Raw genomic sequence first — 16,906 nt, forward strand, 5'->3', positions numbered from 1 at the left:
TTGGCATTACTCTGAAAATCATTTGAGAAACTAAGTGATTAATAACTGAAATATACTGGAAATATAGGAAGGCCCAAACATGAAACTATAGTCTCACAACAATTAATAATGAATCTGGATTTCTATTGAGATAGTGTTCTTGAAGTTATTAAACACTGGATTGTATCATGCATTATGGAATATGTTCTATTTAAACAGCATCACAGATATGCATAAATTCTCTGGCTTTTCAGAAAGGTCTTCCATGAATGCAAAGTAACATCCCTCATAAAACATTAGGTCCACTTGCAGAGTACATTATCATGAGAAAGTTTATAACTAAATGTCAGAGTCATTTTCTTAGCAAAATTTTTTATTAGTTGGTTTTAGTAACATCTGTTACATTTAATGAGCTTTGAGCAGCACCTTGCAGGGTTTTTTTTTCATCCCAGGAGAACAAAGGAGCTTACAGCAAAAACTTTTCTGGCTAGATTTAATTTCTAAATTTCTTAGGATATCTTAAAAAAATAATACTGTTTTTCTTACACTCTTCAAGCTTCTGTTGGCAGACTTAAATGCCAGTATTTCTGCAGAAATGCTACAGAATATTACTATAGCATTTGATTCTAAAACTTCATAGCTACTACAATTTTGTTTGAACATAATATGCTAAAATAAATGTCTTTCTAAATTCAAACCTAATTCTAAGTAGTTGAGTCTTTCAGCTTGGTATAAAATTGTCATATCTCGACATATAAGCCTTAGTCCCATGCAAAATTTTCCAGTTCTCAGGTGCTAAACCTCTCAAGGTAGTAGCTACCTCTTTATTGGGTGCTTTATTTAAACATTGGGTGCTTTATTTAAACTAAATTTAAACATTGTAGACAAACTCAGACTTTATTATGAGCTCAGTGGTGCCAGAATGTTTTTAAGCCAGTCATCCTATGAACACTGGAACTGGTTAGAGGCAGGTCAGTAAACAATACTTTATAGAAAGAAGGTTGAGGGAGTTGAGGATCATGGTATGTAAGTACAAGCTTTCTATAATGTCCAAATTCTCATCCATTAGCAATTATCTGCATAACCTCAAAGCTGTAGCCCTGCTGCTCAAGGGGAGTGTGAAAGAATACTGATGTTTAAAAGGAAGGAAGGAAGGAAGGAAGGAAGGAAGGAAGGAAGGAAGGAAGGAAGGAAGGAAGGAAGGAAGGAAGGAAGGAAGGAAGGAAGGAAGGAAGAAAGGAGGGAAGGAAGGAAGGAGTTTTTTTTGTATGAAATAGGGAAAATAATTAGGAGAAGTATTTTAAGTTTATAAATGATAGCACTGAGATTATACAAAACCCAATATACTTTGATGAAGAGCAAATTATTTCAAATAAATTTTATGCATTTCTGTGACAGTCTAATTGGCATACTGATTAAGGATCTGTTGGGTTTTAATTTATTAAAATATTTAATTTTAGTATTTATAGTAAACCTTTTTAAAAACCTAATCACCAACAGCCTAATTAATTAAAGGGGAATATTCCAGTCAGTTTTATGATTTTTAACAATTGCTTCATCTGAAATCCTTTCTTGTTGGAAAACATAGTAATCTTCATGGATTATGTATTCTGAGATGTTTAGCTTTGGAAAACAGTAATACAACTTACTTAATAGTAATCTAAATATGTTTAGGTTATAAAGTTTTGGATGCAGTTATTTCTCATATTTAACAGAGTTTGGCTAGAACTAGTGACTACCCTTGCAAAATAAATCATTAGTGATCATTATATGTGAGTTGAAGCTTATCAGTCAGAATTTTTCTTGCAATGGCCTGATTTCTGTTTTTAAATACTTGTATATTGAACTAACACATTGCTTTAGAAAGTCTGCTTTGCCTCCTGATGCTATGATTTGTTTTTCTTGCAGCTGTAACATTAAAGCTTATTTTTTTAATGATTCCCTGAAAACATTAATCTTTCAACTTTCCCTGTACAGAAAACTGGTTTTTTTCCCTCCAATACGAAGAAAAAACTGTAGATTAGCGATTCAAACCCAGTTACTTATGACAGCTATTTCGTTGCATAGTAAAATCATCCATGGTAGTAAAATGCTTTTTAGTAAACCTTTATCCTTTTCTTCTATTCCTACGAAGTTTGGAAACGTAATGGGGGCTTGAAAAACAACTTACCTTTTCATAACTGGTAAAAACCCACTATTTCTGGTCCTGGAGATCATTCTTAATTGCTTGGATCTGGCTTCTTTTGGATAACTAAGCAGAGAGCAAACTGTTGCAAAAATTTGCTTTCTCTTAGAGTTGCCTTTTCTGACCTGTGATCTGTTTGGAGTAGTGAGAAGCTTAGCTTAAGTTTGCCTCAACATTTTTAATTTCCTTCATGTAGAGATAACTGAGGATGGTTTGTTTCCACATGAAATGAGGTTAGCAGCAGCCAATCTGCCTGAATGGCTGGTCTGCAAGTCTCTGATCTTGAACTTGCAGATGATCTGGTGTTAGAATGATTACAGACTGGGACAAAGAGTCAGAGTCAGAAACAGCATGTGTGGGTAGATAAATCTACATTCCCTATACCTTTTATCTACCCTATCTGCCATCCTCCTTGTTGAAGGATATAGTTCTATATAGGGAGGTATTCTCAAGGAGTAAAACCAAATAAAAACAGCGACAAAAACCCAACCAAACCAGCAAACACAAGAAAAAAAATCTCAAACAAAACCAAAATGAGCAAACAAACAGAAAATACACCAAAAACTCCACCAGACACAAAACTACCACCACCACAAAAAACCCATTTTGCTATTTATTGATTTCTGCTTTTGGCTTCTTTTTGCATTTTTTGGGGGGTTTTATTTTCTCCCACTTCTTTCCCTTCACCTTCCAAAAGTCTTGGCCCTCTTCCTAAATGCCCTGTATGTGAATCTGAGGAAGTGATTGTATTTTGGCTGGTTCATATCTACCATCTATGGACAGCCACTGGCATTTTGGAAGGAGATGACTCTGTTTGATGTGTTTACCTTATTCAGTTGAAGCTTTTTATTTGCTGGGTTTTTTTCTTTTTAATCTTGCCTTTTTTTTTTTTTTTCTTTTTCATGCTGTAGAGACATTTATATAGATTAAAATAATCCCATCGTACTCATTAAGACTTAGAATTTCAGGGGTCATTTTATCTATGTTCAGAAACCATCAGTGGAGATCTCATACAATAATCAGATTACTGAGTATAAAGAGAGCTATTTAAACAGTGGTTAGTTGTTAATATAGTAGGTTTGCACATCTGAATAGCCATTAAGAAATTCTTGCAGAAAAAGCCACAAGTTTGTAGTTGTCTTTGAATGTATATGTAATCTTGACATTTTCTTTCTTTATATATCTATTTCTGCAGGCATCTCCTAAACTACTTTTGTTTATATTACTCACTGTCTGGTGAGGTATCTTCCTTTTCTAGGCTACCTGTATTATTAACTTAAATAAATGTCAATACTTTATCAAAACCCATTATTTTATCAGCAAGAGAATATTGAGCATTCTGACTATAACCTAGCATCTCTTTGAACCTGTGCAGTTCCTAATTAGTTTGGTAAGCAGCTCAATTTTCAGACTAAGCAGCTGCTTTATTTTCATTCTTACACAGGTCAAATGAACAACCTAGCTACATATCACTGTCTCTTAATTTCCTTACTTACCCCGCCTAAGCACTGTTTGTGTGTTTGCATATGCTGAGCTATAATGGATTTATTTTATTTTTCTCTTTTTCTGCATCTATATTGTCATAATAATCAACTACTTACTAACAGGCCATAACCAGAAATCTTACAGATCATGTTACAGGAAACTCAGCCACTGTAGCAGCCATTCCAGGTGGATGTCCAGTAGTAATTAGTAAGGCCATTCCACTCATGAAGATTGTGTTTTTTAATTTTATTTTCAATATATCAGAGTAAGAACTCAAATTATTGTACATATGGGATATACAGTTTCTTGTTCATAACCTTGATGGAAGACAGAGAGAATTCCTGTAACTTGCCTCATGGTTCCTCAGTTCTTACCTTGTTTCTGCTCAGCCTGTCTTTCCATTATGTCTTTGCATTTAACTTGTAATAGCATTAACATCTGGTTTATTATGTTTAAACAATATTTTTGTGGAATAATCCATTCACTGTTTTCTTCGGAAATTCTGCTTCTGGGACATCTTATCTCGGTTTGACACAGTATTAGTTTTACTTATCTCATGCCTATTTGTTATGCATAATCAAGGCTGAGGGTTGGAAGACAGACAATTGTTTGGTTAGTATCTGTTAACAGTTTAAATAGTGAGATTTTGCATCTGCTTTCTGTGTGTGACTTTTCCCACTACTTTTTGTAAACTGTATAGCTATCACCAGGATCTGAATGGTTGCTCAGGACTAGAACCCGATTCTATAGTTTTTCACACTTAAGAAGCAATCTTTTTCGTAATGATTCTTTTTGACACACAACTTTTTGATACCAGAATTATAGATGTATAAGTGATATTACTGAGAAGCACTGAAGTTTTATGGTGGGATTCATCAATTTGCCTTTTATGTACTTATCTGTACATAGCTATCACACATTAGTGTGTGAGAAACAGCAGTTTCCCCTGAAATTTGGGAGATCATTGTGACTTGTTTGAATGGGGTAGATGTGATTGTACTAAGTTCTAGACACATAGGCTATAAGTCATGTACAGCAATTTCCTTCACTTTTACAAAGCATGGCAGAAAAGCGATACTTAGCTGAACAGGTGAAAGCCAATTCATACAGTCACTCACATCTCTTACAGCTTAACTACTTAATGGAAGCTTTAGGTAGGAACAGCTTTATTAGAAGTGTTTAATCATTGTTGAATGCAGTCATTCAAAATATTTTTTTCTATTACTTCACATTGTTCTATTTTGTATAGAATAGTTAATTTTATCAAAAAAACAGCTGATCAGAACAGTAGGATATGAACAGTTTAAAAGCCTGTGTTTTGTGGTAGTGGTAGAGGTGGTGGTAGTAGCAGTAGTAGTGACAGTTGTAATTTATGCCTCTGCAAATGACTTTGCCATTTATCCTACATACAGACTCACTGGATCTAGTGTTCCTGATCTTATCGTGAGCATGAGCAACCAGATGTGGCTTCATTTACAATCTGATGACAGCATTGGCTCACCAGGATTCAAAGCTGTTTATCAAGGTATGAGCTAAATTAACTGTTTTAAACTTATGTTGTAACTTACTTCATTATACCCCAACAAATTAATTTCAAATCATTGTTTAGTCCTTTCACAAACTTAGGGCTTTGATACTGTCTCTTTTGTCAATTAATTATTAATGAAGACATGGATTTGCCAATACCTACAAAATAACTAAAAATATTTGCAAATAAAAACGGAAGTTATTGTTTTAATACTTTTTGCTGGCAGGTCAATGGAAGCTAAAAATTTATATCATATGTGAAAAGTCTTAAATTTTTCATTCTGCTAACCTGTATCACATTGGATACTATTTAAAAATTACTGTTAATATTCTCAGACTGGGGGAGTTTTAAAACTTGTTTTCATGCCTCACTGAGAATCTTCACAGACCTAAGTTAAAATCAGTATTTAATGAAAACAACAGAACAGATATATTGTATATGTTTGTGGAAATTAAGAAGATGTATAGAATTGTGGAAATTTAACTGAAAAATAAGGATCTAAGTTACCCTAGCCTCATTTGTGTTGCTTCTGTCTCAAAGAAATGAGAACCTTTGCAACATAAACATCTTTAATTTTATTTGACTGTGTGAAGTTCAGTACCTTCTGAAGTTGATTAATTCTGTTTAAATTTACCTGATATCTCTTATTATGCTTGCATGTATTGATTTTTTTTCCATTTTAATAGGTTGCATATACCTGCAGCTAGAAGGAGCTCTTTCTTATTGACATATGGTATCATTTTTTGTTAATTTCCATGTTAATTAGTTCACCTTAAGGCTGAGGGAAAACATTTGATACTATTTTCAATAGTTCCTTATGGGCACATATGATGACAATGGTTTGATAATAATCTTGTCAAAATTAGTTTTGTACAAAAGATGCTGCAAAACATTAAGAGACTGTTTACTGTTCAGTAACTCAAAGTAACTGAATTGGAAGAGTGGGAGTGCTCCTTAAACATTTTCCATAAACTGAAGTACCCTGAGTGTTTCACTTCACTTCTAGTTACCTTATTGCTTCAATACCAAAACAGGCAAAATAAAAAGTGAAAAGTTACAGAGGTGTTAACTTCAAGTTTAGCAAGCTATACATTTATTGAACTAAGGACATTAGACATGCTTGCCTGAGCAGTTTTTAGAAGTATGGTCTGTGGCTGGTGACGTGTTGTGAACGTTGAAAGGAACAAGAAGAGGAAATGTTCCCCAGTGGTCATCCAGGAAACATGGTGTTGCTTCTCCACACCATTTTTCTACTAGTGGTCTCTCCTTTAAAGCAGGTGGTGATCATAGCAGTGATTAGGATTGTATTTCCACCATGGTTTTTCGCTCGCATTGTATTTCTTTGGGACTCTCTCAAGCTCACTCTTGGTTATTCCCACTCACGGTACTGATTGGAGCATGCTAATTAGATCAACTATTGTACATTCATAGTTTAAGTTTCCACGTACATATATTGCAAGATAATATTTGAGTGTTTTAATTTTTTTTTTATGCACCATGTTTTGGTTTTCTTTAATGTGCCCTGAAATCAACAAAAGAAGGAAGAACAGGAGAAAGAAGGGGGGATTTTCATGAGGGTGGCAATGGCTTCCCATGAGAATCCTCCATACCAACACTACTGAGATTTGCAGGTCCATCACCATGAAAATAACCATATGAGAACAAGGAAAATCGCAGAGGCTCTTGAAACACTATCACAGTTGCTTAAGTGGGATGTCACAGAGCTGTGAATGAAAAAGCAGGTGCAGGCCTGGAGCCCTTCTATGGCTAAGACATTAAAGAATCTTAAGACATTGTGCTACACATCAATCCTGTATAATTACACAGCTCAAGTATGTTTTATTGCATGAGTACAATCACCTATGCTTTATCTAAATTATTCTTACCCCTTCTCATCCCTTCTTTCATGGTTTCATCTTTCGTACTTGTGTCATTTCTAGGTCTGTGTTTAGACAATATACTGTCTTTATAGAACCCATTTGCAAAATACATTAAGTGGAAATAGTGATTATATAGTGGAGAGAGTTGGCACAAGTTATGGATCTGACACTTTACACTGTTTCCTCAAACCAAAATGATGAACTTTATCTTCTTGTACCCATATGAAAAATGTCAAAAATTGAAATTATATCTATATCTATATCTATATCTATATCTATATCTATATATCAGCTGATTTATTTTTCTCCTATAATTTCTTTCTGGTATTTCTAATGTAAATTCATCTGTTTTCATTTCTGTTTTTGTGCAATGAAAATATTTTATTTATGGAGTTCATACTCTTCTGGGTACTTTCTGAAAACACTTGAAGTATACACTGTGTGTTTTGCATTAGTAGTCACATCTCTTCTGTAAAGTATATTGTTATCATTTGACAGTTGGATTTTGGCTTTCCAACCATTTGTGACTTATTCTGTATTTTTCTTTAGTTTTGCAAGTTAATTTTAGAATTCTAAAGTGTGAAACATTTACAAGTTCAAAAGTGTAGTAAACATTTTGAGATAAAGGTGAATTGTAACTTTTTTTCTCTTTTTCATTTCAATGTTCTCATTAGTTTTAGTAGAATTTTCTCATCTTTTATTGTTGATGAAACTTTTATCCATCTGCACTCTCAATTAATTTCCTGCTTTAGGCTAAGTGTACTGCATAAACCTCTATTATGTCACAAGATGCCTCAATAAATCTCCTTCCCATTGTTTAGCAGTCAAAGAACCTGTCTAAAAATAGAATTTCATTTTAATTGTGAGAAAGTTAATAGGTTGTGACATGTAACCTCAAGGACACTGTCTTTGTGATTGCAGTTAGACAAAAAGAAAGCAAACTGCAGTCTTTGGTGGCTTATACATGTTCTGTAGAAACAAAGTAAAGGACAACCTTATATTTTTCCTAAAAAGTCATGAGTTTTGCTCAGGATTAGAACATGATTCCTCACCCTCTTGGGCTGTATTTTACAACTTGCCGACTGAATCTTAACTTTGTATCTATTGGAGCAAAGTTTTTTTTTTTATATTACTGATTTAAATAGCGTCATAGTCTATAGAAACATATTACTTTAACTGAATTTTATCTCACTTTAATATTAAGAGGATTGTAATGATGCAATTCACCTATCCTACATTATTAGCATGTCTATCTAAAAATGGCATGAAATGGTGCCTGTAAAATGAACTGGTATGCATAACAGATTTGGTGTATGAATAGTAAATTTAATCCTATTTACAATTTGCCTAAGGCATTAAGGGAGGGAAAATTCTTCCCAAATTCTTTTGCCTCTTCTTTGGCTCACCTTCAGAAACATGTTAATGTCAGAAAGATGTAGGGTTCTCTATATTTTCACTATTCAAATTTTTCTAATTTGCCTTAATGATTGGGTTTCTAGGACTGTAGACTGCAGTTCTCCAAAAGAAAGATTTCAGACATAGGTCCTGTCGAGACAGTTCCTGGAAAGAGTTTTGAATACAGAGGAATAGCACTGTACCTGTATCGCTGTATGTAACGTAAGGTGACCTAAGGAAACACAGATGGTAACACAAGTGTTGATATCAGTTTGTTAAATCCAGAAAATTGACAAACAGCTACTGTGTTAGAAAATACAATAGGTGTCTTGATATTTTTCTGTCAGTCATCATCAGTTGTCATGCATTATAAAGACAAAAATAATTTAAGCATTACTTATATGTAAGTACATTATTAATAATTAAAATGCAAGACATTACAGGCAACCTTTACTTTGAGATGATAAACTTTCTTAACCATGTTAGAACCATGTTATTATTGCTAAAATAGAAAGTTGTTAATCCATACTAAAAAAAAAATAAAAAGATGAAGAATGATTTGAACCTACCATTACTTTTTTCAAAAAAGCTACTTTATAGACTGTATTTGAAAGTCCTTCATTCTCAGTTTTAGATCCCAGATATCTTAATAGAATGGTTTAATACATTTCAAAAAGAATCCTCTGACAGCATCTTTTTTGTGAAAAGGCCAGAAATGTAAATTGTTCTGTCCTTTAAGAATGAGATATATTGTAATACCACACCTAAGTGTATCAAAGGATCTATATTGAAATCTTCTCCAATTATTCTCTGTGCCAGTTTTCCTTACTGAAGCCAAGATGACCAGGTGTCACTCCACTGGTGTTCATAAATTGAAACAAAATAACATTATATATTTCACAGCTGACATTTCATGATAAAACCCACTAACATTTCTCTCTGAGTACTTGTGTATAAAGTGCTACTTTAAAAATAATTTTTTTAACAAAGAAAATGAGGAGTAAACTTATTTAAAGGAAAAAAAAATACAATATTTAGGCTGTTGTTTAGACAACTTTCAGAATTTCAGCAATAGACCTGTTTAGAAAGGAAAGAAATTATTAAAATGGTCTGTAAGTTTTAGTTATGTTTCTAATATAATTTTTCCTTTTACCTGGGTATTTAGTAAGGTTATGAAAGACCTCAGTGTATTTTCCATACAAGGGACATATCTGAAATCCTAGTTTGTAATTTCCCAGAAGAATACCATAAAACATGTGGCACGGTAATCCTGATGAATGTTCTTGCCAATCTCCCTTGTTGCAGTTGCTTCATTCCGAATGAATTTTAAATATGCCTTACAGCAGGGCCTGGTATCTTCTGAGCACTGTGATTAAATAGGTTTAGGTTCACCAAAGGTACTTATTTTGAATTAATAAACTATCTATAATTTTTTTTTAAGCTCTAACCTTTTTTCCAGTCTTGCTATTCAATGACTTTCAACTCTGATTTTTTTTTAACAGTACTGTATACATAAAAACAGCGTGACATACACACACTTTACAGATATAACATGCACAAAGTGATGAAAACAATATTCAAATCATCACACTATCACTGAGGTCACAGGATGGTCTAGTCACACCAAAAAAGTATGTTGATATGCTAAAACTATCCTTTTACAAGCATGCTTTTTTTGCAGTTCATTGCTAGTCATGGGCTAAAGCAAGGACTTTTTCACATACAATAAGTAAAGAATTTGTAATTAAAATAATTCTTCCTTCATGCACTTTTTTTTTTTAAGTTTGTTTTCTTCTTGACCTGCATTTCTATTTTGTTTTGACCACAAGTGAAGACCACTCCTACCCAAATTTGTCCAGGACATGTGATTTGATGTAGTATTTAGGCAGCTTTCAGTCAACAGGAAGATTTGGTTTATGCCACCTCTTAATATCGATTCAAGCATTCATATAGCTGTTAAGTGGTAAGTTAGGCATAGCCATTGCCATGCATATCCAGGTCAGGATAATGCAGTTACTATCACAGCTGGGCTTGTATAGCTGGGCTTATATTATTTGATAGCAATATCAAACTGTGATGTGAGGTTGCAGTTGCAGCCAAAAAAAAGATTGATGAGATGAATAATGTTCCTGAGTTTGGCCTATTCCACTCATTTTATGGATATGCCACATCTAAAAATAGGTGCTTTATGGCTCTTAGGATCCAAGGTGGATTGTGCAGCCAGCTGATCATTAGTCTGCTTCCATGCTTGTGGTCCTGTTGGCTGTACCACACTGACATAGAAGCCGATGACAATCAGCTTGAAGTTTTAGGTGTGAATATTTTGTAATTTTATTATGCTTGAGATTTTTCTCCCATTCAATGCTGTAAACCTGTCAGCCTGATAAAAATATTTAATCTTTTGACTTCCAGACTTCTTGATAACTAGTATAACAAAGATCTGTTTTATAGCCTGTTTAGAACTATTTTTTTATTCCTACCTTTACATGGTTTTATAAAATAATTATTTCACTAGCCTATCCTTTAGTTCATAACAGTGTTACAAAATAAATTTGGTGACTCAGTGATATAATTCTAGCATTTTGTATAATTTGATGTTATCAAGAATTCTTGGAGATGTCATGAAGTATATCAGCTCCTGCAAGCAGCGGAAAGTGTCAGGCTTACAACCTTTATTTGTATTGATGCTCAACTGAGCAGTTAAGCTTTAAGCTCTTCATTATGATTGTTTGGAAGAAGATTCTTCTTTCCTCTTGAGACTAGTACAAAAATATTTTCAAAAGAATTTCAGTTGCTCAGATAAATGTTAGTTGTCTTTTTGCCTACCGCTACAGTACTTAGTAAACCTTAAATCAGAGCAGTTTTTCATGAAAACACAGCTACCTTATACATGTTATTTCACTACCAATATTGATATGAAACTTTGTTATTGCTTGGAAGTTTGGAAAAATCTGTGCTGAAAGAGATGGAATTAAGGCTTTTTAAGACTCTCACAATTGGACATACACTCAGGGAAATAATATAGAGTGTAATGGTTGGAAAGAAGACAGTTACAAGTCATGCAGTGAAAACTTTGAGTTTCCTGTTTTGCTTTAAGCTTCTCTCTCTTTCATGTATTTCATGTATAATAAGTTTTCTTTTTGTATTTTGTTCCTATGTATTATAATTCAGAACTTCATTCAAGAGCGTGCTTTTGGAGAACAGGCAATAAATAAGTTTCATGTTTTAGGTGAAATTTTTTATTTATTAAAGCTACATGGTTCTGTGGAGAACTGTCAAAGAGTTCCATCATAATATTGCGTGAATGAATCTTTTTGTAGGGCTAGACAGGGCAGGTTATTTTTTTTGGATGGGCAAATGTCAGTTACTTAATTTCTGCCCCAATGTATTATCAACCATTTTCAGGCAAAGAAGCTTTCCTACATTTTTGTCTGACCTTTTTAGAGCATATTGTTCAGATAATCCTAGAGCAGGCATTTCTCAATTTCAGCATCCTTGAATTTTCTTTCAAGAAGTGAGTAGTACCACCAGTAGGTTACTAATAGAGTGAAAAGATGCACATGAAGTTACTGGTAATCACTGCAGAAGTTTCAAAGAAATTTTTAATAGTGGAGAATGTCTTTACCTGAGTTTTGTTTAATGTTTGGGGTGACAGACAGAACCCGCTTTTCATATAGAAAATATACATAAGCTTGAGGAGTGTAATATAGTGGTAATATGCTTTAACTGGTTGAGTGTATTGCATATTTATATATTAGGAGGCTGTAGTGGATAAGACCAACTTTCTCTCTGTGCCACAATCCTTTATTAAACAAAGAAAGAATCACAAACAACAGAGGTTTAATGAAGAGGAGTAAGCATGCAACACCCCATAACTCTTTTTCTGCCTCCTAAATTAACGAAATAACAAAACCAAAATGGCCAGATTGAGTACAAATTTGTTAATTTTTTTCTTTTAAATTTTCCTATTAATTGCCTAACTCTGCTTCTAATTTCCTGTTTTTATTAGAGCACTTTTCAGATCTTGATATCATTATGCTCAACTCTGCTTTACAAAAATGCAATCCATGTGTTACTCATCTCGATCAGCTTAAAGATTAACGTATGTTTGTTCAGTTATGCTGTTTAGCAATGAATTAGCCTCTTTCTCTATAACCTTTAATGCAATGCATTCTATTGTGCTAACTGTGGACATTGTGAATATGCTGGATAAGTACGTGAATGTTAAAAACAGTGTGGTTTACAGACGAGGTATCAGTGCACATTTTTAATTTTCTGATTTCATTAAAGAATATATTTATTAATGTGTTTATTAGTTAAACTTCAAAATTTACAAAGTGAAAAACCCCAAAAGTCTTAGAACTTCCCACATTCACAGTCTGCTTAGGTACAGCCAGTATCCAGCACATGTATTCTTCCTTAGTTACATGAGGTGACTGCAGCTGGGAAGCTGCCGTGTGCTTCCCCTCCAGCCTGCAGCTGTGTCTGACTGATGACACAGATGTGCATTCATTTCTTTTCAGTGATTCACTTAACGGGTTAAGTTGAAACCCTTTTTTTGCCTCTTCTCATAAAAGTATTGAACATTAAAACAATAACATTGTCTCTGAAGAAGAGAGAATTGTTATGTTTTAACTCAGCCAGTGAAGATCATTCTCCTAATCAAACTTGCTTGGAAAGTAGTTTCACATTGTAATTAAACACATTCTGTGTAGAAAACAGCTCTGATATTTTTATTGATGTAATGTTTTATACCTTTTTATCCATGTTCATTGTTCAATATGTTTGACCTTAACATAAATGTTATTTTCAGATTCTAATTAAATTTTTAATTAAAGTTTACTTTGGCTTTTAAGAAACATTAATAACATTTGATGATTTTTCTCAAAGACTAGGAACAAATTGTAAAAAGAAAACTGGCATTTAAAAATAGGATTCTAGTAACATATGTGAGAATTCTGTATAAGTAACCGATCTTTTTGAGAGTTTTTTTTGTTTATTTTTAACTTCTGACAGGTCTTTCTTTGTACATTTTTCCTTCTACTAAAAACAAGCAAAAATGGAACTGAACAGTTTAATCTGTGTTTGAAACATAAATCCTAGTCTTTGCTTCTTAACAGATACAGCTCAGTTTGAAAGTTTTATACAACAATTCAATAATTTTTAGTAAACAGAACTGGATTTTTCCCAGTTAAGACTTTCTCACATTTTTAAATACAGAAAACACTGCAGTGAATGAACCATGAGCTCGCTGTCCACTGACATTATTAAGAAGATTGTCCTTTCACTCTATAGGCCAAAATAATTCTATTTTAGTAATTTACCTTATTTAATTCATAAAGTGGTGACATACTGAGAATTTCCTGTTAAAATCTACAACTGAGATTGTTTGGCATTCTTAAGTATCTTCCATTCATTTGTAAAGTTTCTGCAAATGGTGGTCAGACAAAAAGATGCATCATAGCTAAACAGCAACAGGTAGCATGTTATGATTTTTTTCTTTTGAATAAGAGTACTTCTTACAAAGTGTGCCAGTTTTCTGTATTTTTTGCTACAAAGTTCAAACCATGAGAATTATATTGCCCTTTTGTTTTGAAGCCTTTTGATGCATGACACTCTCTCTGGTTTTAAAAAATCAAACACTTGATTTTTAATGAGTAATGAATCAGCTGTTCATGTTGTCCTGCCAGTGGTGACACAGTTTAAGCTTTATTTTCCTTTCTATGTTACTTTAAGTAACCAACTTTTTCCAACAGTAATGAAAGAATTAATTAAATTATATGATGACTGACACACATTGGCCTGTATTGATAGAGTCATAGAAACATTTAAGTTGAAAATGACCCTTAAGATCATTGACTCCAATTGTTAACCTAACACTGCCAAGTTCAAAAATTCTAATATTGATGTTTTTTAAGTATACCTATTAAAGACATATGTGAATGAGCAGTGAGAAATTATGAAGTGATCCCTGAAGTCAATAAACTTCAAAAAAAGCTTTGTTTTAATAATACTGATAAATATTTAATTTGCTTCTTTAAGGAAAAACGCAATATTATTGTAGTTTTTCTTAAAGCAAATATTTATCTGGAACCTAAAAAATAATTAAAATTTTTGAGTCAAACTTTGACTCTTACAGGATTTTCTATGCATGTGTAAGCATGATGTCAGCATACTAATAGTTCTTTTTGTGAAACAACACTGGGTAATTTGATAAATACAAAAAAAATATTAAATGTATACTCCTACTACAAGGTAAAGAAAAAGATAAAGTGACCCTAAGACACTGTACACAAAACCCTGCTTCCAGTTAAGTCTTTATAGTAGTAGTTTTAAAATTACATATATATGCATTTATAGATATATAAAGTGGATTTCACTTATTAGTATAATTTCAAAGAATCTGAATAATCTTTCACCTCAAAAGTTATCCAAAATTTTTCATATTGTGATTTTTCTTGTATGTGTATTAGAATACATTGCATACTACAAAATTAATTCAGTAAGTTTTGCATAAACAATTAAAATAATATAATTTATCTTATATTTAGTGTTATTATATATAAAGACCACATTCTGGTTTTTATGATACACCGAGCTATAAAAGCTGGTGTTCTTTTGATGAAAACCAGTGATAGAGCCCTGGAAATAGGAGTTACCTTTATTTTTTGAAAATATCTTACATTAACAAGGAGATGCTTATAAATGTTAAAATTAACAAGGTACAATAAATTAAAAATATAGATTTAGCTAAGTAATCTACCTTAAATCCCTACATAAGATCTCTCCTTCAGTGACATTTTGACCCTTCACAACTGCGACTTATTCTTCTTTGAAAGAAGAATAGAAATCCTCTGAGGAGGTTTAAAATCACAATAATCTGAGGGCAATGGTACACCTGAGTGAGTCCTTTTACATGTCCTTTAGTGTGGCTTTAATATCCTTGGTTGTGTTCTTTTCCTAGTTAAGGAAGTGTGTTTGTGTGTGTGTGTATGTGTGTGTTGTGGTTAAGCCCAGCAGGGGCAAGAAGGAGATTCTCCACATCTGCTTTGAGTGGCCAGAGCTGGTGGAACAGTCTTTCCTAGCCGAGATGCAAACCCCTGGGGTTTAGGGGAGGGGAAGTAGAGATTCTCTCTGTAGGCAGATCAGGATAGACACAGCTGTCTGCCCAGTGCTTTACCACCAGAGTGTATGACATCAGTGTGCTCTATGCAAACCTTTGCCTGCATTGCATTTCATCCAAATCCTTGCAGTCCTCATCATTGTACTTGTCACTGTAGCCCACCTCCAGCACTGCTGATTTCTAGTATAACATGTAAATTTATTTTGTAAAACTGGTGTCTTAAAAATGCTGCACTGGAATTCTGCACAACTCACATAACAATGTTTTTATATAGTAGATTCATTTAATGTGTGTTTGAGATTTTAAAAATATCTGAAATTTCTTGTTCATATGCATTTTTCCATCTTTTTAGGATAAGCTAGATGCTTATGATCATTAAAGTAAATTTTAGGATTTTGGCTCCTATTGGCATGCTTTTCTTTCAGCGGATAACATCGAGAAAAGACAAAAGATGGTCAGGTTTGGGTAATTAAACAGTTTTTGCATCATTTGTGCCATAATTATAGCATTTATTGGATTTCTGGAATGTCTCTGTTGATTACTAAGTCCCATGATTTTAACTCGAAAATTGTAGTTGAATCTCAAATATTATTGAAAACACAATTAATACTGGTAGTTATTACTAAAGAAATATCTGTGGGAAATATTAAGCAACAATTGAAGATTTTAAGTCTGATGCACAGATGTCTATTATTAAGATCCTCTATAAAGAACATTTCTTTCAACAAAGAATTCTTCCAAGCTCTTTGGTACTTTTTGTCTTTCCCACGTCCTTTCAACAGCTGTATGATTTATCTATTCAATTCATAGATAGACATAAATTTCACACTTTGACTGAAATTGATGTGACATACTAACACCTCCACTTGTTGCAAAATCAGCATATCCTCCAGAGCAGCCTTTTTATATTGCTCTCATTTTGTTACCAATTTAGGTTAAAGGGGATTATTGTTATTCAGAATAAATAATGGCTCTTTTTTATGTTGCTATGAAATTCGAGAAAAACAATACTTCCTAATGTGAAGCATTGTCAAAAAACAAATTTCAGACTTTGTGCTTTTGGTTTAGGTACTGTAGCATATAAAAATAAAATCCATTCAGATTCTTTATTATATATGGGAATTGCTGAGTTAGGTGAACAAAAAGCTACAATGGTATCTTAGTATTTCTGTGTGCTTGGATGCTCTGTTTGCATCTAAACACTTCTGAAAACAATTTTATTCTAATAATGAGCTAACAACATTTACTAGAAAATGGATCTTCTTAAATATAGAGTCTTAGTGTTCTCAGAACATAGCTTATATAACATTGTGCAGTGAAGGTTTGTAAGT

The 16,906-nt window shown here is 33.1% G+C and overlaps 1 protein-coding gene across 1 annotated transcript in view; it reads left to right on the forward strand.

Moving 5' to 3' along the window:
* Positions 1 to 16,906, forward strand: part of CSMD1 (CUB and Sushi multiple domains 1) — a 1,097,029-nt gene that overhangs the window by 804,048 nt on the left and 276,075 nt on the right. Inside the window, exon 12 of the mRNA XM_085056685.1 lies at positions 5,062 to 5,174. Coding sequence (XP_084912811.1) covers positions 5,062 to 5,174 — 113 coding nt within the window. The remainder of the gene's footprint in view (positions 1 to 5,061; positions 5,175 to 16,906) is intronic.

This window comes from Lichenostomus cassidix, chromosome 3 (genome assembly GCF_008360975.1).
Source record: "Lichenostomus cassidix isolate B80296 chromosome 3, HeHo_3.0, whole genome shotgun sequence".
NCBI lineage: Eukaryota > Metazoa > Chordata > Aves > Passeriformes > Meliphagidae > Lichenostomus > Lichenostomus cassidix.